At 37.2% G+C, this 26,556-nt stretch overlaps 1 protein-coding gene across 17 annotated transcripts in view; it reads left to right on the forward strand.

Moving 5' to 3' along the window:
• Positions 1-23,674, forward strand: part of LOC117405356 (LIM domain only protein 7-like) — an 81,889-nt gene extending 58,215 nt beyond the window's left edge. For 7 of the 17 annotated variants that reach the window (XM_034008335.3, XM_059029772.1, XM_059029774.1 and 4 more), the window contains 22 exons: positions 982-1,011; positions 1,998-2,112; positions 3,305-3,435; positions 5,894-6,395; positions 7,455-7,757; positions 8,345-8,459; positions 9,874-10,035; positions 10,861-11,042; positions 11,368-11,431; positions 11,848-11,904; positions 13,591-13,616; positions 13,975-14,082; positions 14,488-14,580; positions 18,521-18,987; positions 19,351-19,416; positions 19,604-19,653; positions 19,966-20,124; positions 20,392-20,596; positions 21,036-21,335; positions 21,851-21,959; positions 22,676-22,778; positions 22,884-23,674. In XM_034008335.3, coding sequence (XP_033864226.3) covers positions 982-1,011; positions 1,998-2,112; positions 3,305-3,435; positions 5,894-6,395; positions 7,455-7,757; positions 8,345-8,459; positions 9,874-10,035; positions 10,861-11,042; positions 11,368-11,431; positions 11,848-11,904; positions 13,591-13,616; positions 13,975-14,082; positions 14,488-14,580; positions 18,521-18,987; positions 19,351-19,416; positions 19,604-19,653; positions 19,966-20,124; positions 20,392-20,596; positions 21,036-21,335; positions 21,851-21,959; positions 22,676-22,778; positions 22,884-22,906 — 3,370 coding nt within the window. In that variant the 3' untranslated portion in view covers positions 22,907-23,674. The remainder of the gene's footprint in view (positions 1-981; positions 1,012-1,997; positions 2,113-3,304; positions 3,436-5,893; positions 6,396-7,454; positions 7,758-8,344; positions 8,460-9,873; positions 10,036-10,860; positions 11,043-11,367; positions 11,432-11,847; positions 11,905-13,590; positions 13,617-13,974; positions 14,083-14,487; positions 14,581-18,520; positions 18,988-19,350; positions 19,417-19,603; positions 19,654-19,965; positions 20,125-20,391; positions 20,597-21,035; positions 21,336-21,850; positions 21,960-22,675; positions 22,779-22,883) is intronic. The other 10 variants (XM_059029775.1, XM_059029781.1, XM_059029777.1 and 7 more) reach the window with 10 other exon arrangements.
• Positions 23,675-26,556: the final 2,882 nt, after the last annotated feature.

The raw sequence follows: 26,556 nt of genomic DNA on the forward strand, positions 1-26,556 counted from the left end.
AGTGTTATGCTGATGTTGAACTTATCTGAAGCAGCAGAGAGGAGCAGCAACTGGCTGTGGTTGAGACGGAAAGATTCTGGCTGGGGACAGGTAAGTAAGCTGGGCTGAGTTGAGTGGGGGACGGAGGGGGGTGATGCTGGGACGCCAGAATCACCGTCGAGCCCTCTTGAGGTGTCGTGGGCTAGTCGACGAAACACTGAGGATGGAAGGTGCCCACTTGAAAACCCCAGAGATGTACCCTACTTAGCTCAATCCAGACGGTTGTCATGCTGATGCGCTGGGGAGGCCGCACTTTGGTTGATCCCCGGAGCCAGCATCGCAGCCGTTGTGTGTGCTGATGCGCCAGGGAGGCAAAATAAGCTAATCCCTGGAGCCAGCATTACACTTCAGCCATTAACACCAGACAGAAGGATATCTACATCATCATATGGAAGGAAACGTAAATGGATGGAGACGCATATGGATCACATTAGTTTACTGTAAAGCTACGTCTTAGTTGGTGCTTATCTTGGCGAGAGCCGAGTTCAAATCAGCATGAAGTTTTAACATCTACTCTCGTGTAATGGAAATCATGATTGATAACTTGTCTTCTGTTATCTGATGCAAGCTCAGACATGGTGCAATATAAATACTGACCTGCATTCAAAAGACATGCAAATCACGGTACTCCAACTGAAATGAAATATTGAACAATACTGTAGGTGTAAATGAAGGAAACAGATCTGGTATAACTACACAGTTCATCTTAATGGTAAACTGGTTTCCTAATGCTAACTGCCAAGTTCCAAAAATGAACCGGTTTCACAGACCCTTACTAGCGCTTAGGCTACCTAATGGGACCTTAGGCGAGCCCATCTGAGTTCTGTGATATTCATGGTCTGTTAAACTAAGATTATTTGTTGTAAGAAGAAAAATAAACTATGGAAGAAAATACATTTTAAAATGTGTACATGGCTCTTTCGGTTGTTTTTGATTTCTTAGACTGCTGCAAAGGTGTTCTAGTGCTGATGGGTAAGTTTGTGCGCAAAGAAGGAATGCAGCATGATTGCATCTGTGCAGTTTTGTGCTCTTTATAGCTCCCTAATGTCGGATGGTCTGCCGAGCTGCCAGTTGCTTTGTGTGAGGCGATCTAGCTATTAAATGCTGACGTGTAAAATGCAGTGAATTTTATGGCCTTTGTTCCCAGGCTAATTGTTTTCAGTTCTAATAATAGGAAAACAAACCTGAGTAAGCAGATAGTCCAAATGAAGCATTTAATCCATCTAACTATTAATATCATTGAAGCCACAAAGCTTTTGTTTTAGACAAACGTCCATTTTTATTATTGAGAATTATTGGTGGTAGATATCAAAAAGTGCAGTCATAGCATTTAATAATACATTCAGAAAAGGTAATGCCACTCACTATTGCTTAACAAGTCGGTATTCAATATGTATGTTTTTGAAGCTGGTTATTGCTTAAGTTTGTCTGCCAGCAATAATGTGCATTTTTTAACTGCATCAATGTTCTGCCTGGCTGCTGGGGTGCTATAAGTTGGCCGTTATATCTAATGCAATGTGTTGCTGTTTCTAACAAAGCTGCACTAGTTAATCTAAATGTTTAAGAATGGTGTGAATGTATCACTGTGAACAAGGTGCTTGGTTTGTATTTAAGTAATTCTTAGTATTACAGGTATTTTGTTTTGTTTAAGTTCAGCTGAATTCTTTCCATTGTTATAATTGTTTCCTTTACAATACCAGAATACTTTTTTTCCTACTTTCACAGGGTGGCCATCCATCAAGATGCTTGTAATAATTACTTTAACAATCCCTATGACTAACATGTTTTATTTTGACTTTTATTATAGTTAACGCCCTTTTAAATAGATCAATTACACTATAAAAGAGAAATGGGAAGAAAGACAGTGTTTTAGTTCTAAAGGCTGTACTAATTGAACCGTCATATTTCTATTAAATGTCTTGTGTCTCAAACCAAGTACTTTTTTTTTTTTTTTCTAGGAGTAAATCTATGAGCGATGTAAGTGAAGAAGCAGTTGCAAACCGCCAGATTCGATTTGAAGAATTACAAAAAATCAAATCTCAGTTACAAGAGCAGGACCAGCAGTGGCAGAATGTGAGTAAACCTGGTTTTCTACATACAGTATGTGGTAAGATGCTGAGCTCTGCTCCTGCTGTGCTACAGAATGCGATGTTATTGTAGGTAATCTGACAGTGTTTGTAATTTATTTGGAAAGGTGTGGCCTATGTTATGACAGGAATCCATTTATGTGTTGCACGCTGATGCAATGTTAAACCATGTCAGCCCCATTTAACTTTAACATGTCTCAAATCCGAACTGCGGTAATCTGAATTTACCATGCTGTCATAATGAAATACATTCTGATGGCAGCAGTGGAAACCCAATTTTTAATCTCATATGTTTTGTAAAGATTCACAGTAGCTACCTGTTTTATTCAAATTGCCGTTACTATTTCTTATAGAAACGACATAATGACTAGGCGTGTCATTTTTTAGTATGATACAAATTATGATCTGTATCCAAACAAATCTCTTTTCTGACTTTATTAGGATTATCGCAAGTCTACTTTAGTTGAAGCTAGAACAGCTTTGGGACAACTTTTACATATAAATATTGTTATTTAGTTGGAAGTAGGCTGTGCAGAGCTGTGCCTGGAACATCTTGTGTGTGTGTGTGTGTACTGTGACGTTATATTAAGTAGGCTGTGCAGAGCTGTGCCTGGAACGTCTCGTGTGTGTGTGTGTGTGTGTGTGTGTGTGTGTGTGTACGTACCTGTGTGTGCACTGTGACATTATATTAAGTCTCCCTTGGGTTGAGGCAAGGCCTAAATCAAGATCTGCCAGTTACAATAAGCGTGACAAATGTCAGCATTAAAATGTACTGAATTGTAGTATTTTAACAGGAAAATCCTATTGAGACATTGACTGGGCAAAAAGATAATAGAAATTTTGGTTTTCAATTGCAAATTAAACCTTAACAGTTCTGTAGGCTATAAATCATATGTTGTGTGGCCAATTCTGAACTGTGGAATCCATCTTAATGAAACATTTAGGTCAGGCACAGCAGCGTATTACACATGGGACACATGGGTCTTGGTGGAGTATCATGTTATATTAGGCAGAATTGGGACACCAGAAAATCTAGTCCTTTCTTTCTGCAGCAGTGTTTGGGCTTACATTGATCTCTATTTTTTCCTCCTGTTCAGTTATACTGACTAGTCTATGTGACTACAGTATTGTAGGTATGGATGTTGTATTTCTCATTTACACAATGCATTTCCCTTTAGGATCTGACAAAGTGGAAAAATCGTCGTAAAAGCTTCACTTCTGACCTTGTAAAGAAGAAAGAAGAGAGAGAGCAGATAGACCAGACAGTCGGGAGAAGAGTAAAGACCTTTAAAGAAATGCAAGAGGAAAGGTAAAAATATATAGGATTATAAACTACAGGTTTTGGTTCAAATATGGTCAAGTAACTTTGCCATGCAGTGTTCATGAAAATGTCATTCAGACTGCTCAGTAGCAAATACTTGACTTATTTTCCTGATTTGTTGACTTCAGTAATTTAATCTTGAAGGCGTTCATGCGCAGCAAAGCTTTTTCCAAAAAGAGGTGCCGACCATAAGGCACTTTATATATTAATGTCTCTGCAGAGTTAAAATAGTTAACAACAATGACATATAAACCATGTGTATCCTGCTCGATGATGCTCACAGAGACGAGGTTGGTCGTACACTCAATCTTTCAGACTTTTAAAAACCTTTATTTTAAAAACGTTTATTATTTATTACAATAAAGCGTAAAACAAACACAGTGCGTTTTGACATAGTGTGTCATCATCAGGTGTTGCAGCCTTTATTAAATAAATTATTTTATTTGTATTGCCAGCTTCTTTTATATTGTATCGGGAAGCTAAAAAATAAAAGATTTGCCTTGTTGGGGAATTTGCATAATGTCCCTTGAATTTGTTCTGCAGTTCTAACCTACTGAAGAGGTTAGAGGTTCAGCTATTTATAGATTGTTCTTGCCCAACTATTCAACAAATAGTATGGTTATTTAGTGGGGAACTGTGACAAAGTGGCTGAGTGGATGTAACTGCAGTAGTGATGCAGTGCATGAATGAAACAGACAGAGATGATTGTAGTCCAGTTTGGAAAGGATTTTATTAATTGTTGCCAGGTCTGGCGACCAAACAATAATCCCCCGGCAATACACACCAATGTGTACTGCACGGGGTAAATGACAAGGGGATTGCAGTCCCAAATAATAAACACAAGTCCTGGGTGCGTGCAGTAGTGCTCGTGGTGGGTGATACAAGTTTATTTCGTGACAGTGGTGAAGTGTTCCAACTTTGTGCTGGCCCAAGGTGACAGCTCCGCAAACGTGTTAGCCACCTGGTAATTTACAAACAAGACAAATTACTGACAGACAAAAACAAACAAAACACTCACGAAACTGTTACGTTCTCCTGGGTCTCTCACAGTCCTTCTAGGTTCTAATACAAAACCAAAGCGAAGGAACAGATTACGATTCTCCTTCCCCTTTTATGCTGTCACACATGACCCCTTGGTAAACGAGTGCAACCGCCTCTCCAATCTCCGGCTGCCACGTCGTTTCCCTTCCGGGTCAATGCGTTATTGCAACGGAGTCTCGCCCCCTTCCAGGCTGGCCGACTTCCTTTGAACCCTGGGAAAGAAGTGTCAGACCAGCCCGTCCAAGGAACTCTGTTCTCGCTGCTTAGCGCCCTCACAGGTCGGGAGGGAGATTTACAACCAAGAATCATTGTATTTGTGTCACAGGAACCCAAGTGTTTATTTATTTATTTATTTATTTTTTTATATAGAGTGTACATTGATATTTTATTCTAAACAAGTAGCATTCTTTGAGAGTAATGTACTTGTACACAACTGATAAAGGCAACAGCTTATTATAATCTCCCAACTATGCATAAATGTTCTAATACAGTACTTGAATGAATGAATGAATATTTCTATTTAAATGAATACATGATCAAACAGAAGTACTTTAATGTATAATTAATGTACTACTTCTAGCTGCTGACTCTGCAGACCAACACATTTCTATCTAATTATCAGTAGGTCCAACATCTTTGGAATGTAGACACACACAGACTTTCATGCTTTTATATATGTGAAAACAGCATGACGGTTAACTTGGTTGAACTTTCCCACATGTAGTCCAGTATAGGGCAGACTTTGAGGGCTCAAGTCAAATGTTTCCCACAATGAATGAACCGGTGCAACTGATCTGTTTAGGAGATGTAGTAAAGAAAAAAGGACAGGAGTCTTAACAGCCCGTCACCATCCTTGCACAGTGTATATATATTAAGAATTCATTTTTTTTATTTTATTTTTTTTAGGCACAATAAATATTACAAATATTATTTAAAAAAAACACACCAATTTTTTTTTTCTGTAAGTTTTTCATCTGAATTATACACACCCTAGTCTATCATTCAAAACATGTGCTCACATGAAATAAAATAATTAAAATGAAACCATATAATAAATTTACCAGTAGTAATGTGCTGATTTTATTACATGACCTTTGCAAAACCGCTGTTCTAGTTAAGAATGCATTCTTTGTCTGTCTACAGTACTTCCTAATCATTAACTTTACAAGCCCATATACTGCATTGCATGTGGACACACTTCAACGAGTCATGTGGTAGTGAAAGCCGTCTGCTGTATTTATTTTGAACTCAAGGCACATTCGTTTTTAGGTGATTGGTCTAAATGTTTTGTTTCCCCCCTTGGTCTGTGTAAAAGTGTAACCTAATAACTGAATACCTACTGAGACCACTCCTACCTGCCCCTCTCTATTTCACCTTCATTCGAAATGTGTTGCTCTTTCCCAAGGCAGGACAGAGAGCAGGGGATCCAGAACACCGAGCCACGTGCAACAAGCAACAGGAGCTTGTATGCCTCCAATGAAGACATGTTTACTGATGAAAAGCCCATGTCGAAAACCCTGCGTGAAAGAAGTTACACGGTCGAAGTGGACACTCCGTACAGTTCTCAGAACAGTGAGGTGACCCGTTCTGCCCCTGTTTATCATCCACAAAAGGACGACACTACCATCACTGCCACCACCTCCACAAGCAAGGCAACCCAGTCCAACAGCAGTGTCAGTAAGGCAGCTGGATCCCAGCGCACATCTCAAAGCCCGTCACAAGAACAGAGCTCTGTTTCTTTGTATGCACACAATTCAATGGATACCAAACCGGGGGTAGCTCGGGTTTCAGCTTCTCTCCCCAGAAGCTACCAGAGACCCGATAGTACTCGACTGACCTCCATCGTTGCACCGAGACCTTTCGGGACCCAATCGAACAGAGTTTCTTCTCTTCCCAGAGTTGTTTCAGTAAGTAACTTGCTTTTTTAGCACATTGTAATGAAACATGTTTTTGTTTGTTTCAGTTGCTTTGCCACATTAAAAAGAGAAAACAAGATTGTTTCCATTGTTGCATGCACAAGTCTTATGTTACCTGCTGTTCCTTGATCCATTTACAATGCTTATAAATAATAGAACAAACTATTATGCTATGCCACTTTAAAGGACATTTGATGACATTACTAAATAAGTTGTCATTGTCCATATTATTTCATAATTAAATTATTATGAGATGTTTTGTAAACTTATAAAACTGTTGAGTATATTATACTGCTGGCATGAAAACCTAGACATCGTTTCCCTGAGTTACATAGTTTCTCTGACCTGAAGTTCTTTACACGGAGGTGACCGTTCGTTTTTCTAATACCTTTAAAATATATAATATGTATGTAAACCCTTTCAGTAAATATTAAATTAATTTTTAGGTGTCTGAGCCTACTAATTATTTTATATACCTATGTAATATAGTTAGAGCTTGAAGTTTTCGGTTTTTGTTTTCCAAATCTCTACCTCCCTTTTTAAATGTTAATTGGTAGTTTTTAAGCTGTCTCTGTATCCTAATAAAGAGAGAACTACAAATTTAAAGACTGGGTTTAAGATAATTGTTTTCTTTGCTACAAATCAAGGAGATTTTGAAATGCTGGACTTGCTATCAGTGTGCATCCTGTACTGGGTATTTATGCTGAAAAGAAAATCTGTCAGGACAACTCTGTTAAGCGAGTGAAAATAACAAAAGCACAACGATACACTAGGCGAGTGCAATAATGAAATGCAATTAGGATCAGCGATGAGCAATTAATGTAATTTGTCACGTCTGTTTGAAATAAAAAATAAGCAACAGAATCGGGCTCAGTCAAGATATGAAGGTAAAAACAAGTGACTTTGTTTTGTAATTAACAGCTTTTTCTGAGTTATTTTAATTAGGAAACAGAATCGGCTCAAAAATGAGTTTAAAGGGATGTCATGTGATGAAATATAAAACCTGCAAACTTCAAGCCCTAAATCTAATATTGTTTTTATCCATTGCAGATGGATAGTGCACATAGCCAGTACAATGGGGACCTGGAAAGCGCTTCCCAGAAGACTTATAGCACCAGCAGATACAGCCAGGTCATGAAGATGGAAGATGATGACCACTCCCAGTCAAGCTCTGTGCTGAGCAGCACCGAGGAGGAGAGGACTCCATCTTCTGCACAGCCTCGAGACGAGCTGACAAGCAGCCATGTCATTGAATCAAATCCTGATCATCCCTCCAACTCTGCAAAAAACCACTATGTCACAAGCACAAGCACAAGCACAACAAAGTTGCCAGAAGCCAAGGTCACCACACAGGTCAGTTCAGAAAAGTAGGTTACTGCAAACATTTCCACTTCACTGTCTGCAGGGGCGTGTTCCTTTTAATAATACTTCACTGCAAGCGGGAATGCAAACAAAGGTGCTCCTAGAAATCTCTGCTTGTGTTTTCTTTGTGGTTGCAAGTGTTGTATCTTTAGAAACTGATGATTTTACTACATATTATTCATTTTATTTTCGGTGCAGTTAAGTTTACCTTCACTGTGAATCTACACCTTGCTGTTTCTGTTGAAATAAACCCTAGATGGGACATGAAATCAGAGCCTTGTCTTTCTCTATTTTTTATTTTATTGGACTTTGACAATTACATAGGAAACTGTAATAGGCAATATAAAAAATGCTTCGAATTTCTAAGTAGAATACAGTATGTGATGAGTAATTTTTGGATGTAAATTATTTGGCACTCTGTCACACTGACAAAGATCCTTGGTCATTGTGATGTTCAATAATTATAGTGTTCAAAATGCCTTGCCCAATGAGTTTATTTGACATGAGAGGATCAGTTTTCCTCCAGGATGTGTGTGTGTGTGATACCAGATCCTCAGGTGTCATGTTCTGTGTTTCAGGAGCAGTACAGCGATATGAGAATCAGTCTGAACCAGAAATCAAACAGCGGTCGGGACTTTGGCTTCACTCCCACCTGGGGCAGCTTTGGTGTCTTTGTGAAGTCCATTGAGCCAGGTAAACCTTGTTCTGTTTTGTTAAATATCTCTTCCTGGATCACAGTACATTTTTGCAACATCAGTCTTGAATCCAGAGTCAAGAAATAAATGACTGTTATTTTGTTTTTTAGTGCTGGGGAAACTTATTTATATAATGCTCTCTAATTATTTAAAAAGCCATGCCTCCTATCGTGGTCAGCACCATAGCTTTGACACGGGGCCTTTAAGGTTAACATAACATTGGGAACTTATATATAATATATATATATATATATATATATATATATATATATATATATATATATATATATATATATAATTTGAAGTCTTTCAAGAATTACAAGTAGCAGGGTGACCTGTATGACTATCCTAGGGTGTTATTGGGGTGAATCAACCCATGCTCTTTCATGTCAAATGGGAGTGTTAAATCATATTGATGGATGATATTTGCACCTCATCCCTGTGTGGAGAGGCCAGCCTTTCCTAATTGATATAATCATTGGGTGTTAGGAATGAACTACCAGATGGGTGTGTGGTTTGTTTGACACTCTTTTCCTGTCTTGTGTTCATACATTTGAAGTCATGTGTACATGGTATCCCAAATTACTTTAAGGAAACATTTTTACACTTAAAGGTAACAAAGCATTGATAAAACTGACCTTTTCAGTTGTACACTTTATGGCTACTGGTATTTGTTGAAGGTTTTAATGTGCAGCGTGTGTGATAATGAAAGTTGCTTGTTTTTGTAAGTGTTTAAGTATGGAAATACATTCTTAGCTAAATGTTCCCTAATTGAGTAAACTGTTCCTGCATATGGTTCTACTGTACTGTATCTTCTACTGTAATTAGTCAGACAGATATTTTATGCAAAACATTCTTCTTATTACATTATCTATCCCAAACTGGATTTTAATGCAGAAGCCACATTTTTATTTTAAGTTGACAAATACTGTAGTTGCACCACTAGCATGCAGTGTTCTTTTCCAAACCCATATATAAGCAGTTAAAATAGTTCTGAATGCAAGAACGACCTTGAAATCCCTCTAATTTACTGGAAAGGTGCTGGGACCTTGAGGGACAGGATTGTGTGTCGCACTCTGGGTTCACGGCTGCATTAGTGCTAGTTGCAAGAGATCATCATGAATGATTGATAATGCAGTGGGCCAGAGCTTCATCTTGCACAGTGTGCGATAACGTGTACCAGGTTTATAGAAGAATGTGCCTGAAAGCCAATTGCTTGATTTGCTTAGAGTGTAGGCTATTTTATAGCTCAAGCAGGTTGACATTTATCATCTAACAGCAAGCAATTTTGTTGATCTTAAAGGAGTTAACTAGTGAGGGGGAGCTACCAGTTTACTGCATTAAGAATGGATACTCATGATCAGTTGGTAACTATGTATAGTGAATTAAGAGCTGCTATTGTATCCTTTTAGGCAGCCCATCTGAACTCTGCCAGGTGCAGGTAGATGATGAAATCCTCGCAGTCAATGGCCTAAAAGTGTCTGACATGGACTACAGTCAGTGGAAAGAAAGCATGGACACATCCGTGAAACGTGGAACCGTTGTGATGGACATCCGTAGATATGGCAAGAATAGTAAGTGACCATCCCATTAACTTTTGAGACACTGCTATTATCAGTTATAACTCTTGGTTTTTGTGTGGTGGTGGTGGTTGTTGTTGTTGTTGTTGTTTTTTAATATTTGTTAACATTAGCCTAACTTTGTGGAGGTGCAGTTTAAATATGGGATGATGCATTTCTGTGATTTCAGGATTGTGTTGTGTTTAAGATGTTCACATTTTACCAACAAGCTTACAGGTACGTAAAGCTACAATGAAACTAGCCTTTCCGTTTTTGTGCACCTAATTCGAAGTGGCGTTCAAATACTGGCTTGCAAAATTCTTGCGGAAAAATCATCATCCAGTTTCATCAGACACCCTTGGCTTGCTCTCCACTACCCAGCAGCCTATAATGTTGTGTTGTGTATAAAGTTGTGGCTATGCAAAATATAGAGAAATTCTGAGTTAATCTCTGCAACCATGCTGGTATTTGTTTAGCTGCAGAACATGTATTCCTTTACAAAAAAATGTGAATTGTATCTGAGATAACAGCCTGTCGGATCAAGTCTTCATATGAGATTGAAACCTTTGTCAAGCCCCCTTCTAAAAAATAGAAACTCGATACTACTTCACAATAATGACAATATACTGTCCTTAAACTTGTTGGTAAAAATGTTTTGTTAGGCTTTTGACTTAAGTTAAACTTGATGCATGATTGGGGAAGGTGGTCTGTTTGCAAAATCCCAAACTCTGTCACTTTTTCTACCTTTCATGTCTTTCGCTTGCCTCATTTTCATGTTTGTTGTTTTGAACACTTAATATTAATAAAACTCATGACTTTATGCTGTCATACATTATTCAGACTGGGGCAGAGACCTACCTTCCCTACAATATAAAAGCCATAAAACCATCAATATGACCAGTATGGATACAACACTTGTAGGTTCATCTGAAAAAGCAATCCACGCCAGCTCCAGAGATTATACTGCTTATGAATCTTCAGAGAAGACCATGAAACCTGACGTCAACAGACAGCCTGTAAATGTAAGTTTAAATACTTTGTGTGTGTATTCGTACATGTGCTAATTAGGAGGCTTGTAAAACTGAGGTCCTATTGTAAGTAACTCTGTAGCAGCATTTGTGATGCATAGTTCACACCATAGTCTCCAAGTCACTCTGGATAAAAGTGTCTGGTAAATAGCACATTGATATTATTAATAATAATAATAATAATAATAATAAATTAATAGATGCTTATACAAAATGTTAAATCTCAAAGGATACACACTTGCATGTTTTAATCTCAAAATGGCCATCCAAATCAACCTCATACTAATTCTACCCTCCCCCTCCCCCCCACTGTTTGCAGGATGTTGGATTTAAAGGAATGAATGGAGGATTCCGTGAAGAATCCGTGACAATGAGACATAAAGGTAACGCAGCATTAAAGACAATCCAATGTTCGCTTCCAGTATGAATATGACTGCATGAAGTAATATGAATGGAGAATACAATATCTTATCACAGTTAGTTGCATAATAAGACAGTGTTTTGCATTGGTCTGCATTGCTAATGTGTATGCCTGTGTGAAAGCTGCTATGAGTGGTCCCTGGAGAAATGTTATAAATTGAAATTAAAAATAAATCTAATGCTGCTTTTTTTTCTTCCAATAGACTATTCTGATTTTGCTTTTTAGCAGTTTAAAACATCCGATATTACTGAATTCATGTGACATTTAACCCCCTCAGCATATAATAGAACTTCATTTCTGCAAACAGTTCTTGGATATATTCATAATGTGGATTTATTCCTTTTCTATTTTTTTTATTTTTTTTTATTTCTTATGTAGAATCTGAGCCAATTTCTTTGAAAAACTTACAAAGGCGATCACAGTTTTTTGAACAAGGTAAAAAATCTAAAAGTGTGTACTCTGGTGGCGGCAGCAAATGTTCACTTCATCTTGGTAGCGGAATTGTGTCTCTGGGTACTAGGCCTCTTCATCTTTGTATTCATCTCGTGTAACAAAACAATATAATATATCCTGTACTTTCTTCAGGCTCATCAGGGTTTGCATTCAGTTAATTGGTCTACCTTTGTGGTACTAGGCCTTCGTGTGTTGTGTTAACCTCTGCAGCCTGCTACGATGATATGCTGTTTTTAAACAGATTTTTTTCATACAAAAGGGTGAATTGGATAAGTTTGTATTTTAGCAACACATCAAACATTTTGTCCAACATTTTGTTTTTTAAATTCCATTTTTAAATAAATATGTATTTGTGTTTTGGGCTTTTGTGACACAAATTATTTATTTGTAAGTCTAGAGGGGGTGGGAGCATAAAATATAAATAGCAAACTGTGGCTTTGCCATGCTCTGTTTAACAGCATATCCTCAACCATACCACCATACACACAGGGTAACAGGTACCTTTTTTGATTCCTATGTGAATTGGTTTGTTTGAAATATTTTACTTTCTGTCTTAATTTCCTTAACACTTCACAGAAAGACGATCTTTAAGTGTACCTGTTGTTGGCATACATTTACTTGCATAATTCAATTTATACTAGTTATTGATGTAAATCCATTAGTTTCAGTTAAGTAAGCTATTACCTCACTTTTAATTATTTAACATGATTTTACATATGGATCCACCAACAAAATAGATGAATATGGTAACTTCCCTCTCCTTTTATCAGATAATACAGCATCACTGGTTAAAGTGACCGTGTAACTGTAAAGAAAACAGTTGATCCACATTTCAGAAACTTCCTCAGGATTAGGGAATGCAGTTACTTTAATGGGAATCAATGTGTAGGTACCATATGCATTGGAAATGCATATACAAGTAAAGCAGCAGCAATGCTTCTATCCATAGATCACAGTACTACATGTGTGAGTAAGTATTTGCCAATATCAGTATTGATATCAATTTGGTATCATTTTGTTTCAAACCTAGATATATGCTGGTATGGTTTACAGGTTGTCTGAAGTGAATGTTTTTTATTTTTATTTCCCCCCGCCCGCCCCCCCCCCCCCCCAACCACACTTTTTTGCTTACTAATATCCAGTGCCTGGGCATGTGTGTGCATGTGTTTGGTGAACTAAAACATTTTTTTTTTTCTATTTAGATTGTGATCATTACTAAAGATGATGTTGACCTGAAGAACTTGTATATTTAATGAGTCAATGTGTTATTGTATTATTGGAACCAATAGTACATGGCAAGTCTAGGGTTATCAATAATAATATAATAATAATAATAATAATAATAATAATAATAATAATACAGTAGTAATAATAATAAAATTGTCCAAAGAAGCAAAACCTTCTAACATGTGGAACATTTACAATATTATTATTATTATTATTATTAATATTATTATTATTTATTTCTTGGCAGATGCCCTTATCCAGGGCAACTTACAATTGGTAAAGTACAGTGAATTGTGTAACCTGCACGTCACATAATTGCTTACACCTGAACAGATGAAAGCACACTTACAGGCTAAACACCCTTTCTGCTTTGGACTTGAGTGTTACGAGCAAACTGATCAAGACCTGCCCCTAACGCTGTTTCTGTTTACTTTTGTGCAGGAGGCTCTGAGTCTGCCATATCTGATGTAAGTCATGTGCTGCTGCTTTTTTTTGTTTTGTTTTTTTTTTGTTTTTTTTGTTAAATAACAATAAAAAAAAAAACGAATTTCTTTAAGCTTGCATATAATTCCAAAAATTATAATTAACATTATGTTGCTTGTATTTTGATATTTTGAGTAGTCCTCCAGAAAATATTTGGTCTTGGAAACCAGATGTTTATTTTGAAAGTGTACCTGGTATTTTGTGAATAAGAAACGTTTGCTGTGGCCTTTTTTTTTGTCACATGCAGAGTGTTTTATCAAGTGCTCTTGATTGTGTATGAGTAATACACATGTGCTTTGTGTGACACAAACTAATCCATCCCTTTCCACTCAAACCCAATAGTTGCAGGTCCCTTCCATCAGCACATCATCTAGACGCTGGGCCTGGGACCCAGAGGAAGAGAGAAAACGACAGGAGAAGTGGCAGAAGGAACAGGACCGTTTGCTACAGGTAAAAGACAAACTTGACTGTGACCATGTGTCACAAACTCTCTCATGTTCTAAACCAGATTGAATGAATGATCTCAATGGTTTAATCTGAGCCAATGAAGCCTCCATCCAGACCCTGTTCAACCTGGAGTGGAATGGCCATCCAGGACTGTGATTGGCCACCCCTGATATAAACATCTTAATACCAATTGTTATATACAACTGTTTATATTAATAAAATACCCTCAATGTGCCTGGTGCTGGCATCCTTGTTGTCCAACAGACATGGACATTTGACATGGTATCTGATTTATTTATTCTTTTTTTTTCACTTGAAACTCTGATCTGGAGTTATTACATTCAATTAGGATACAATTATTGATGTGCTGCTTACTGACTCCCTTCATGTAACTTCTTCTCCACTCAGGAGAAGTACAAACAAGAGCAAGATAAACTAAATGAAGAGTGGATGCGGGCACAGCAAGAAGCTGAAAAAGAAGGCTCCAAGTACTATGAAGAGGTATGGATGTACTTACTGATGCACTGTTCTTGGTTTGGATAGTAGCCTGCAGTGTGCTGTGGTCTCTATTCTCAACTTTCCAGATTACCTATGTTAGATTAATGGTAAAATTTCACACTGAAAAGTAAAGTACTATCCATTTTGTTTATGTACTTAATAGGTAATTGAATGAATGAATAAAATGGCAAATGAAATACACAGCAATATTAAGGTAGACCTTTGATGGACAAGAAAAGAAATTGAATTATTAGATACCATAGTAAAACTTGAAGAAGGTTCAATTGAGACTGACCTCTTCTGTAAACCTACTGACATGCACCAGTATTTACACATGTCGTCTGCACTTCCAATACACACTAAAAGGGCAATCCCAAAGGGTCTAGGAATAAGAATACAAAGGATATGCTGAAAAGAAAGTGACTATGTAAAACAAAGAAATGTATAAAAAAAGAATGAACCAATAGTACAGCACTTCACCAGTCAAAGACATGACAAAAATGATGTAAAGTTTGTAGTATTAGAACAGCTAAAATTAGACAATGCAACATATAGAAGAATAAAAGAAAGTAAATGGATAAATAGACTGAATGTGATTATGCCAGTGGGACTCAACAGGAAAGAATAAACTAATTAACTCCCATAAATAGATAACATTTAAATAAATAAATAAACAAAATTCATTCAAAAGTTGTGCACGCTGATGCGCTGGGGAGGCCAAATCAAGGCTGATCCTTAGAGCAAGAATTGCATGATAATATAAATATAAGTTATATAAAATAATGTTAATTAGAATTAATACAGATTTAAAGATAGAAGTAAAAATGATGTCACAATATATAGAACACCATTACATCATGTAGGAATAAATCATGGGTTTGAAAATAAACAATAACAAGTAGTTGTCATGCCGTCAAAAAGCTATAAAACATTTACTCATATATATATATATATATATATATATATATATATATATATATATATATATATATATATATATGGGCTTCAGTGAGTTTCAGCAAAATAATTCCATCCGGGATTTATGTCACGTCATAAAGTACGAGACTGTTAGGTCGAGTGCTTTATAAACTGTCACAGAACCCCAAGATGGAACTATTTTCCTTTAACGCACTGAAGCCCATCTATTATTTTTTATAATACATGGATTTTATCTGTGATTAAAAGAAAGACAATAAACGGGTGTTAAGGTTCGAATTGCAATGTAATTTAATAAATAATACGTAAATTAAGTCAATATTAAAAAATCTTAAATATAATTATTTTTGATAGTTCAGGAATGGTGAATTCAACTGAAGATAATGAACTGCAAAAAATAACTTATTTTTTAAGGAATAGGTGTTTCAATGGGGTATGCTTTTTATTTTTTTTCTTGGTCTCTGTCCAAGTCGAAGATTATTTGTCTCGCTCACTTGTTTGGTGGACCCATTGGTGGAGGATGATTGTAAATCTTCACAGAGACAGATTTGTTAGAAGTGGCTAAAAACCATGAATTGTGGGTGTTGGAGTGATTGAAAACGAGACATTTTGTGTTTGAAAGTGGTCTCGGGGGTACACAGGAGTCAAATATGGGTCAAAGGTAAAGTATAATCTTCTTGACGAATATGCCATTTTGACGTCAATACTGTGGTATGGTGCCTTTTTAAAAAAAAAATTTAATTATATATATATATATATATATATATATATATATATATATATATATATATATTTTTTTTTTTATATATACAGACGTGCTCAAATTTGTTGGTACCCCTCCACAAAAAACGAAGAATGCAAAATTTTCTCTGAAATAACTTGAAACTGACAAAAGTAATTGGCATCCACCATTGTTTATTCCATATTTAATAGAAATCAGACTTTGCTTTTGATTTTTTATTCAACATAATATTGTAAATAATAAAACAAATGAAAATGGCATGGACCGCTAACCTAATATTTTGTTACACAACCTTTAGAGGCAATCACTGCAATCAAACGTTTTCTGCAGCTCTCAATGAGACTTCTGCACCTGTTAACAGGTAGTTTGGCCCACTCTTCCTGAGCTGCTCCAGCTGTCTCAGGTTTGATGGGTGCCTTCTCCAGACTGCAAGTTTCAGCTCTTTCCATAGATGTTCGATAGGATTCAGATCAGGACTCATAGAAGGCCACTTCAGAATAGTCCAATGTTTTGTTCTTATCCATTCTTGGGTGCTTTTAGCTGTGTGTTTTGGGTCATTATCCTGTTGGAGGACCCATGACCTGCGACTGAGACAGAGCTTTCTGACACTGGGCAGTACGTTTCGCTCCAGAATGCCTTGATAATCTTGAGATTTCATTGTGCCCTGCACAGATTCAAGGCACCCTGTGCCAGGCGCAGCAAAGCAGCCCCAAAACATAACCGAGCCTCCTCCATGTTTCACTGTAGTTATGGTGTTCTTTTCTTTGAAAGCTTCATTTTTTTGTCTGTGAACATAGAGCTGATGTGACTTGCCAAAAAGCTCCAGTTTTGACTCATCTGTGCAAAGGACATTCTCCCAGAAGGATTGTGGCTTGTCAATATGCATTTTAGCAAATTCCAGTCTGGCTTTTTTATGTTTTTCTTTCAAAAGTGGAGTCCTCCTGGGTCGTCTTCCATGGAGCCCACTTTCGCTCAGAAAGCGACGGATGGTGCGATCAGAAACTGACGTACCTTCACCTTGGAGTTCAGCTTGTATCTCTTTGGCAGTTATCCTTGGTTCTTTTTCTACCATTCGCACTATCCTTCTGTTCAATCTGGGGTCGATTTTCCTCTTGCGGCCGCGCCCAGGGAGGTTGGCTACAGTTCCATGGACCTTGAACTTCTTTATAATATTTGCAACTGTTGTCACAGGAACATCAAGCTGCTTGGAGATGGTCTTGTAGCCTTTACCTTTACCATGCTTGTCTATTATTTTCTTTCTGATCTCCTCAGACAACTCTCTCCTTTGCTTTCTCTGGTCCATGTTCAGTGTGATGCACACAATGATACCAAACAGCACAGTGACTACTTTTCTCCATTTAAATCTGCTGAATGACTGATTACAAGATTGGAGACATGTGTGATACTAATTAAAGAAACTAATTAGTTTGAAATATCACTATAATCCAATTATTTATTATCTTTTCTAAGGGGTACCAACATATGTGTCCAGGCCATTTTAGAATATCTTTGTAGAATAAGCAATAATTCATCTCTTTTCACAGCTTCTTTGCTTTATTCTATGACATACCAAAGTATACATGATAAAATAGCTTTTAATTTCATCACTTTTCAGGAGGAATGAAGCATTATTTCAATGAGCTGTAAGGGTACCAACAAATTTGAGCATGTCTGTATATGTGTATGTATATATATATATATATATATATATATATACACACACACACACTCATTACAATACTGTGAACACTGTTGACATGTTTATCTGCTCTATGCTTACCATGGATAAATCTCTAGAAAAGTGAAAACAAAATAAATGTATGTTGCTATTGGTTTATCACTCGTGTCTTGGCAGAACACAAGTAGTTTTGTTGAAGTGTTAAAATTGACCATATTGTGAGCCATTCCTCATATGCCATCTAGTGTCTGGATGAGATAAGGAGAATTGGGTTGACCAGAATACCACTAATTATTTAGGTTAGCAAAAGCCATACCCCAAACAAAGCCATTTTCAAGCAAAAATTAAAATGAAAGGTTGCATGGTATAAAACTAACAAAGTACATTGATTTAACTGATTATTCCTGCAAGTGTTTTTTTTGTTTTTGACTTATTTATTTTTTCTTGCTAGTTTTATAGTTGTATTTGTCATGTTCGCACAAAATAATGTTTTCGGTGTTCAGCCCTTCAGGCTTGCATCTCTTTACAGCTTCATCTATCTCAAATACTATTGTAAGTTTATTTTATTTATTTGTTTCCCTACATAGGAGTGCAAGATACTGAAAGTGAATACCCCCATATCTTCCTCAAGACAGGGAGGCACCTCTTGGGATGACCAAAGAGAAGAGGAGGCCTTGAGACAGGAGGAAGAAGAGGTGCAGCACCTCCAGCAGCAAGAGAGTGCAAGACAAGAGCATGAGGAAGAGGAGCAGGAGAGGAGGAGACGCCAAGAGGAAGAGCAGCACCAGCAGTGTTTGGAGGAGGAGGAAGAGAGGAGACGTGAGGAAGCAGAGTCGCACCGGCAGCAAGCGGAGCTGCAGAGACAGAGGGATGAAGAACAGAGGCGCCAGGAGCGGGAGAGGAGGCAGAAAGAGCAGGAGCAAATACGCAGGGAGGAGCTCAGACGAAAGCAAGAGGAGGAGAAGGAAGAGAGGAAGCAGCAAGCGGCAGCAGCAGCTGAGAAACATCGGCGAGAGATGGAGAGAGCTAGGCAGGAACAGCAGCAGCAGCAGTGGTAAGATGACTTGATTAATTTATACTTGCCAAGATCTGTCTAGACATCATTGAACTTCTTGGTTTTAGTCCTTTCCCCTTTTATAAATTGCTACTGGAAGAACATTTGAAAAAAAGGTTTTCTGTAGTGCTGTAGGAGGGCTCTTGAGAAAGTTTGAAATTGAAGATGGTAATGCTATAAAGTGGAATTGAAGATCAATACTATATATTGTGGTCACAGACTGGTTTATATCCTAATATTCTTCAGTAAATATTTGTGAAATTAACCATTTTCAGCTTTTCTGCATTTCACCACTAGCATTTCCTGCTGTGTTCTGTTTGCTATAAAACCTGCTTTTGCCCTTTTTCTGCTGCTCTAATACAGGCCTGGTGAATCCTATGAATTTTCTCAAATCCTTCCTGATACATCAGAGTTTGCTATTACGGAGAGGTTAGTATCGCTGTAGAATGTCAACACACTTCGTTGACCCTACCTGCACTAACATTGAATTAAAGCTTCTTTTTCTCATGGTGGCTGAAGGTGCTGAATTGTTCTGGTTTTATAAAACATGATTTAAAAATGTTATGTACCTGGTAATATATTGATTTGGTTTTTGGTGTGTTTTATTTTTTTTTAGGGCCAAATCGAAATCCACTTCAGAGCTTGATGTACATACTGATACCCAGGGTAAGTCTGCTTTAGAAGACGTGTCAAAATCAAGAGAACCATGTATTTCATGGTTGCTTTTAAGCAATTTCTGCTCATCTTCAGAGGTTTCGTTCATGGTTTTATGAGTAATTTCTACCAACCATATACCACAGTGTGTTACCGTTGATGTCCTTGGATTAGAAGCTTATGAGAGGAAAGCTTCTAAGCTTATGAGGTGGCTGCTTGTGTTAGTTTGGTAATGTCCATTTGAAACCCATAATTACTGTAAAATACTTCTAGGCCAAACTTGTGATCCTGTAATCAGTTATATGCATATAAACATGTGCATAGGTATATATGGCAGACCTGGTGGCATGGCCCAGTTGCTGCTGGAAGAGGAAGTAAAGCGAAGGCAAAGTGCAAAGGTCCAAAGGATGGTGGCAGCATCAGAACTGGAAACTGAGAGACAGCAAATACTTTATCAGATGAAATATGCTGACCCTGAGAGAGGTGGGAAAAAACAATTTTAAAGCTGTGGCCCTTCCTCCACTCCAATCAGATCTCACCAATAATCAAAACACCATTTCAAGTGATTTTGGTCTTTCTATAGAAAGATTCTTGAGTGATGCCAACCCCACCCCCAACTCCAATTAAGCAAATTATATTGAATTGGTATCTTTTAACTGCGATTTGAATCACAAATCCATAATCATTTACTTTTAAATGGTCCTTATGTTCTCAATTTACACTAACCGTGCATTGCTTTTGTTGGTTTAGCCAACAACAAGTGTGCAGACGGCTCCTGGAGCAGAGGAGACTCACAGACGAAGGATCAGTCTGTTTCTTATGCAGAGCAGGAAAGACAAAGGATCCTTGATGAGATGAAAAAGAAGACCCAGCTTTTGACTGACAACAGCTGGATAAGACAGCGCAGCGCCAGTGTTAACAGAGAACCTGCCAGTCTGCCTGGAACAATGAGGAGGTACCCCCCTTTATGAATGCACGATGTTTAAATGTAGGTGTCATTGTTATTGCTACAGCGTGTCCCAGAGGTTTTGTGATCTTCCCTGTACAACAAGCAGTGCACATTTTTATTCTAACCAAGAACTATCCTCTACTTCAGTAGTACTCATCTCCTCGATCTTATCCAGTCCAGGTTTTACTCCAAGCAGGTTCTAATGTAGTTAATTGACGCTGCTAAGAGGCAATTAACTAATTTATGACCTGGTTGGAGTAAAGACCAGGACTAGAATAGATCTCGAGGGCTAGAGTGGAGTACCACTGCTCTACTATTAAGTTTTTCACAGTATTCTTTTTTTTAAATGATGTGTTGCATTACTCTATTTTAAACCAGTGACTCCTGAGGAAAATGCTAGACCATTTGCTCCTGATGCATTTAAAATATATTCTGTTTGTTTTAGAGGAGAGTCTCTCGACAACCTTGATTCTCCTCGATCAAACTCCTTGAAGCAGCCTCCATGGGTAACCAATTATACTGCCTCCTCCACCTCCTCGGTGCAGGACTCCAGTCGATATCCTCCTGTGGTGCCTCCCTCCAACCGGTCCTTCATACGCACGCCTTCCACCACCTTACCTGCCTCCTTATCCAGTGGCTCAATGAAGACTGGGTACTGGGGGCAGACCTCGTCCGTGTCTCCAACTTCTCCACCTCCATCTGAGTCTATCTCAAACACTCCACGCACCCCTTCACAACGCAGCAGGTAAAACTCAGAGTTACATCATCGCTCTTAGTAATGGGCATATAATATTCCTTTTTAATATTTGAGCTGTCTTAAATGCAAATGTTGCATAAGTTTTGTTCCACAAAAATAGGTTTGAATGAAACTGTATGCATGTTTACAAGAATTTACATATGTGAGTTTTTATTTATATCATATAGCTAGGGCAATTATTTATTTTTGCAACACCCTGCGAGTCATTTTAGAAAATATTTCAATTTAAAATTAAATGTACTGTTCCCCAGACTTGAGTAAGTTTTGCATTTTGGGTTGATTTGTTGACAGTGTCATGAAGTGGGTTTAGTGTTCCTTTGGCATGCTTTTGCCTCTGATGAAGAATCATGCCTCTAAGGACTACACTGAGATGACCACCCCCATGACTGCTGTGAATAAGGCTGTTTTCTTTGTTTTGGTTTCCCCAGTGTGGTTGAGAGAAAACAAAGTTTGCCATCTAAATAAATTCCAGATCCCCGTCACATTTCCATTCTATAATCTAGGTCAATCCGTGGGAAGAAGATCTGTACATACTGTGATACACCTTTGGGCAAAGGAACTGCTATGATCATAGAGTCTCTGGGTCTGTTTTATCATTTGAATTGTTTTAAGGTGAGACCAAGGACCCAGCAACATAGCAAGATCATGCTCTTCTGCTAAAACTGTGCATGCCTGCATTTCACCTTGCTGGAAATGGAGGTGGGGGGTGGTGGTGTTCCACTAATCACTTGTATTATCTCTGTATTATCCATGCAGACCTAAAGACTTAAAACTTTATTTGGAAAAATCAATAGTTGCTTTAAATGTTTTGTAAACTTTTTATATTTGACATTTATTGTTAAAGAAATGCCTAACGGCTTAATTTTGGCCTTTAAACATAAATGTGTTCCATACTTTTAAAACTATCAAACAAAAATATTGGTAGTCAACTTGCATGGAATCTGCAGTGCCAAAACAATGTCTCTTTCTGAACAGTGATTAACAATCTTGTTTGTTTGTAAGAATCAAATAACCCATTTTTCTTGTCAAAGTAGTTTTTTTAATCTTTACATTTTTTCAGCCACCGCAGACCTTTTCATCTTGCTTGTTTTTTTAAGTTTTATTTCAGCACAATCATAATCCCATGTGCATCCTAACACTTCTGGCTTTCGTTAAACCCTTTTGTAATTTGCATTCCTAATCCATTACCTCACTGGCTGGTGCTTTGGCTCAGGGTTTAGGCTCCTCTTTCACAAGCAGCTTGTTTTATTGCTGTGAGTTTGCTGCAACTTTTTTGTTTTGTAAGTACAGATGTTAAAAGATGTTCTCTTCTAAATTGTCCTCTCCAGTGTATCGCATGTCACTCCGAACTTGGGGGCTCAGAATCTGGAGCTGAAGTCAGGATTCGAAACCATCAGCTCCACTGCAACAGCTGCTATGTCAAGTTTAAAAGTAAATATATCATCTACAAATGTAATCAGCTATATTAGTAATCCAATTAATATCTCCTTTTTGCACGAGTAAACTTTATTTTTTTCCCTCTCCTATCGCCATCAGCTGGACAGCCCACTAACATGTGACACGACTTTGAAGACAAGTGATTCACTGGGTCAGATTGAGGAAGAAATCTCCTATAACAACACAGATCTATGAAAAAGGATTGCTGAAAATAGATTATAATGGTTTCCAGAAAACATCTTGATGTATAATTCTGTATTGTAATGTTTATTGCGAGAGGGTGAGCTTAATTGGGTGATGTGTTTATACCAAAATAGCTTTCATTGCATTGGGCTTGTACAGAGTATAAGAGGCACGCATATATATGATAGAACTTCTATTAGAAATTATTTATAAGAAATGCATTTATCAAGGTGTTGAATCATTCTGGCTAGTTACAGGTAGATTTCAGAGCAATGTTCTTTAATAGCTTATATAAATAGATTTGCAACTTGCTATTTTATTGCTTAAGTTTTCAGTGAGATCACCTTGCAATGATATCAGATATTTGGTTGCTATCTGAAATATTTCCTATGGTGTATCAAAAATGTGCCTTTTGAATTCATTTTTCTTTTTTTCAGTAAAGCTGAACGTTTAGAATATGCAATGACATACATTAAGGGTTTAAAGTACTGGCATGAATGGGTAGAAAGTAAATGTGAGAATTGTTCTGTTTTTTCATTGAGGAAATTAATTTGATATATTTTGCAAAAATAGATTTTGCCAGTTCTAAAAAAAAAAAAAGACAAGACTATTCTCAACATAACTGGATTCTAAGCACATTGTTCTGTCTTCAATGATGTTTGTAAATAAAATGACCAAATCTGCAAATATATCCCGTCTCAACTTGATAGATATGTGTTGTTGTTGTTTTTTGTATTATTATTATTTGAGACAAGTAGCAAGAAAGTGAAACTTGTTGGGTGCTTCGCTTCTTTTATTTCTATGGTTGCCAGTCTTCAGCTATTTAAAAAATATAGATAGGGACTTCCATCGCAGCCGAGACAGCATTGAGTATTAATCTGATATTTGTGACTTCATTGTCCAGGGTAACTTCTTTGCTAAGTAAATAAAATAAAATAAATAAATAAAGCTTTGCACTTTGAAATTAAAAACACAATATTTCCACTCTGAACTGGTGTGAGACAAGACCACTGGAACGCATTTGATGTACACCCCTGCCCTTGACTGGATGTGAACCTTCATATCCCTGTGTCAATCCTATGAGCCACACTGCTCCTCCCAAAGCACCAGCAGTATTTAAATGCAAATATGCAATTTATTCATGGCTGAATTCATTTATTATAATTATGCACTTCAGAACTTTTTTAAATGTTACAGATGAATGTGATAATTATGTGCAATGGTAATGATGGTCACAATTTAAAATTGAAGTGTAATCATAACCTGCTGTATTTCAATTGTTTATTAGTTTGCACTACTGTAATATTGGTTGATTGCTAATAATAATTGTACAAACATCACTATCAAGTTGCTGGAATTTGAATGTTTACAGATGAACAGGTAAAATATTAATTACATTTTTTTTACCATTAAATGTACATGCAATTAAGTCATACACACACATATAATTGTGTGACTTAAAATACAAGTTGTTTAACTTTGAAAATGCACGATACCTTCTTGCACAAGGTGGCAGTGTTTGTGTGCTGACCAGTATTGTGTTTTTACTGCACAGGAAACACAACATGCTCATTCTTGTGAACTTTTTTCAAGAGACAGCATGTATAAAATTAATTTTTATAGCTGATTTTGTTTTTTAAACACTGATACATCCCCATTGTTGTATTTCTGTCGCTCTGTGAGTATTTTAACAACAACAACAACAAAAAAAGTGTTAATGTTTAAGAAAACGGCACAAGGAAAGTGCTTGATTTGATTTGCTGTGTGACCTTGGAGACATAGCAAATCTCCCAGCTGTAAAGAAGCGAGACCCTGCTGTGAACATGGTGCTACATCTCTGTTGCTGAAGAATTGTTCCAAATGGTCAAAACACCAGCCTCTCATGCTTTTACGTCACAAAACCACAAATGTCTCACACCATAATAAAACCTACAGTTTTCATGATAGATTGTATACGGTAGAACAAACCATATCTCCTGGATTAAAAGCGCTAGTATTATTTTCAAACCGGTAAAGAGGAATTCGAAACAATTAGCCAAATTAGATATTCACAGAATGCTTCTAATAAGAAGCACTGATAATTAAAAAATATATTTGATTCTGAGCAATAAGAAGAAAAAGTAATCTATGTTTAAATATATTAACATTTAGAAATAATGTTCATGAAACTTTAAATTGATTTTCCTTTGATACATGTTGCTTAGATTTTCTAGTTATATTGATAACTTTACACAAATGTCTGTAAATTCTTTACAAATTCTTATAAAAGAAAATAACAGCCATTCAATTAGAAAGTCATAAAGATTGCCCATATAAAGTGTTATCAACAGTTAGGGTGCCATCTTTCATAATGTATTGCCATACAATTTCTGCAAGGTAGCATTCACTGAAGACAAATATCTACCCTATGTATGTGCTTGAACTGTCCTAACTGTAATACAAAAAATACCTTGTGCTAGGGCAGCTCAATAGGTGGTTTTTTTTCTTTTTATCTAGCTTTGTTTATTCATTATTTGTCTAATGACAAAGTCTCATGGAAAGTCATGTTGGTGCATTATAAAAAAAAAAAAAAAACTACTGGTACTAGAAAGACTTTAGATCAGTTTGAAGCCAAAGATTAAGATATTGCACTGCTCTATTTAGATTGCACATGACCTTGGGACCAATTGGTCTGTAGCGTCAGAGTGGGTCATAATATCGTTCTGAGTATGAAATTAACAGAATTGAAATGTACAGGGGGGAAAGGGGGATCCTAAGCTATTCTCTGTGTCTTCTTGATTTCTGGTCACAAACTCCCCCACTGACAAAGAGTGCTTTTAAAAAGAGTAAACTAAATACTGGACAAATGGCTTATCTTCATGATCGCTGAATGACTCCTTTGGCGCTGCAAGCCAGACAGTTTTGGGTGATTTGACACCTAGGACAGAAAACAGTCCATCTCATAAATCCAGACGACGGGGCGGAATAGCAGACCAATTGAGAACAAGGGGTCGCATCAGAACGAGAACAACCAATGGGAAGCACTCCACATGGACCACCCAAAATAACAAACTAACCAATCACAGGGGTAAAGAGAAGATTACTAAAGCATAAGCGCGACACTCAAACAGGGCCCCTGACACGAAATCCAAGGTTATCGATACGCAAACAAGTCTATGAACTGTGACAAGCTGAAGATCCAGCCTGCCACCAACTGGAACAGAGGTACCGTTTTCAGACACTAATACGAGATAACTATTCTAGTGTTTGCCTTGGTGTGGGAGTCCGCTGCGTAAAACGTCTAAAATCCTAAAAGTACTTGTAATCAAATCTCTAACTTAGCCCCGATTGATCACCGGAGAAAGTTTTGGAAGAACATTTGAAGTCGACATAAATTGAAATATATTCAATTTATTGAGCTAGCAGTGGTGAAGTTTTGTGGTGAAATATCCCAGACATAACCGGATGAATAATGCACATATTGGTGGAGGAATTGTTGTTTTGGTGGAATACCTAAATAGTTGATGACTCTTGTTCTTTGCAAGGACATTTCTTTCGTACCCTGAACTGGAGACAAAATGCTAGGAAGGCAGACCCCCAGAACCTGGAC

The sequence above is a fragment of the Acipenser ruthenus genome, chromosome 9 (assembly GCF_902713425.1).
Source record: "Acipenser ruthenus chromosome 9, fAciRut3.2 maternal haplotype, whole genome shotgun sequence".
Taxonomy (NCBI): domain Eukaryota; kingdom Metazoa; phylum Chordata; class Actinopteri; order Acipenseriformes; family Acipenseridae; genus Acipenser; species Acipenser ruthenus.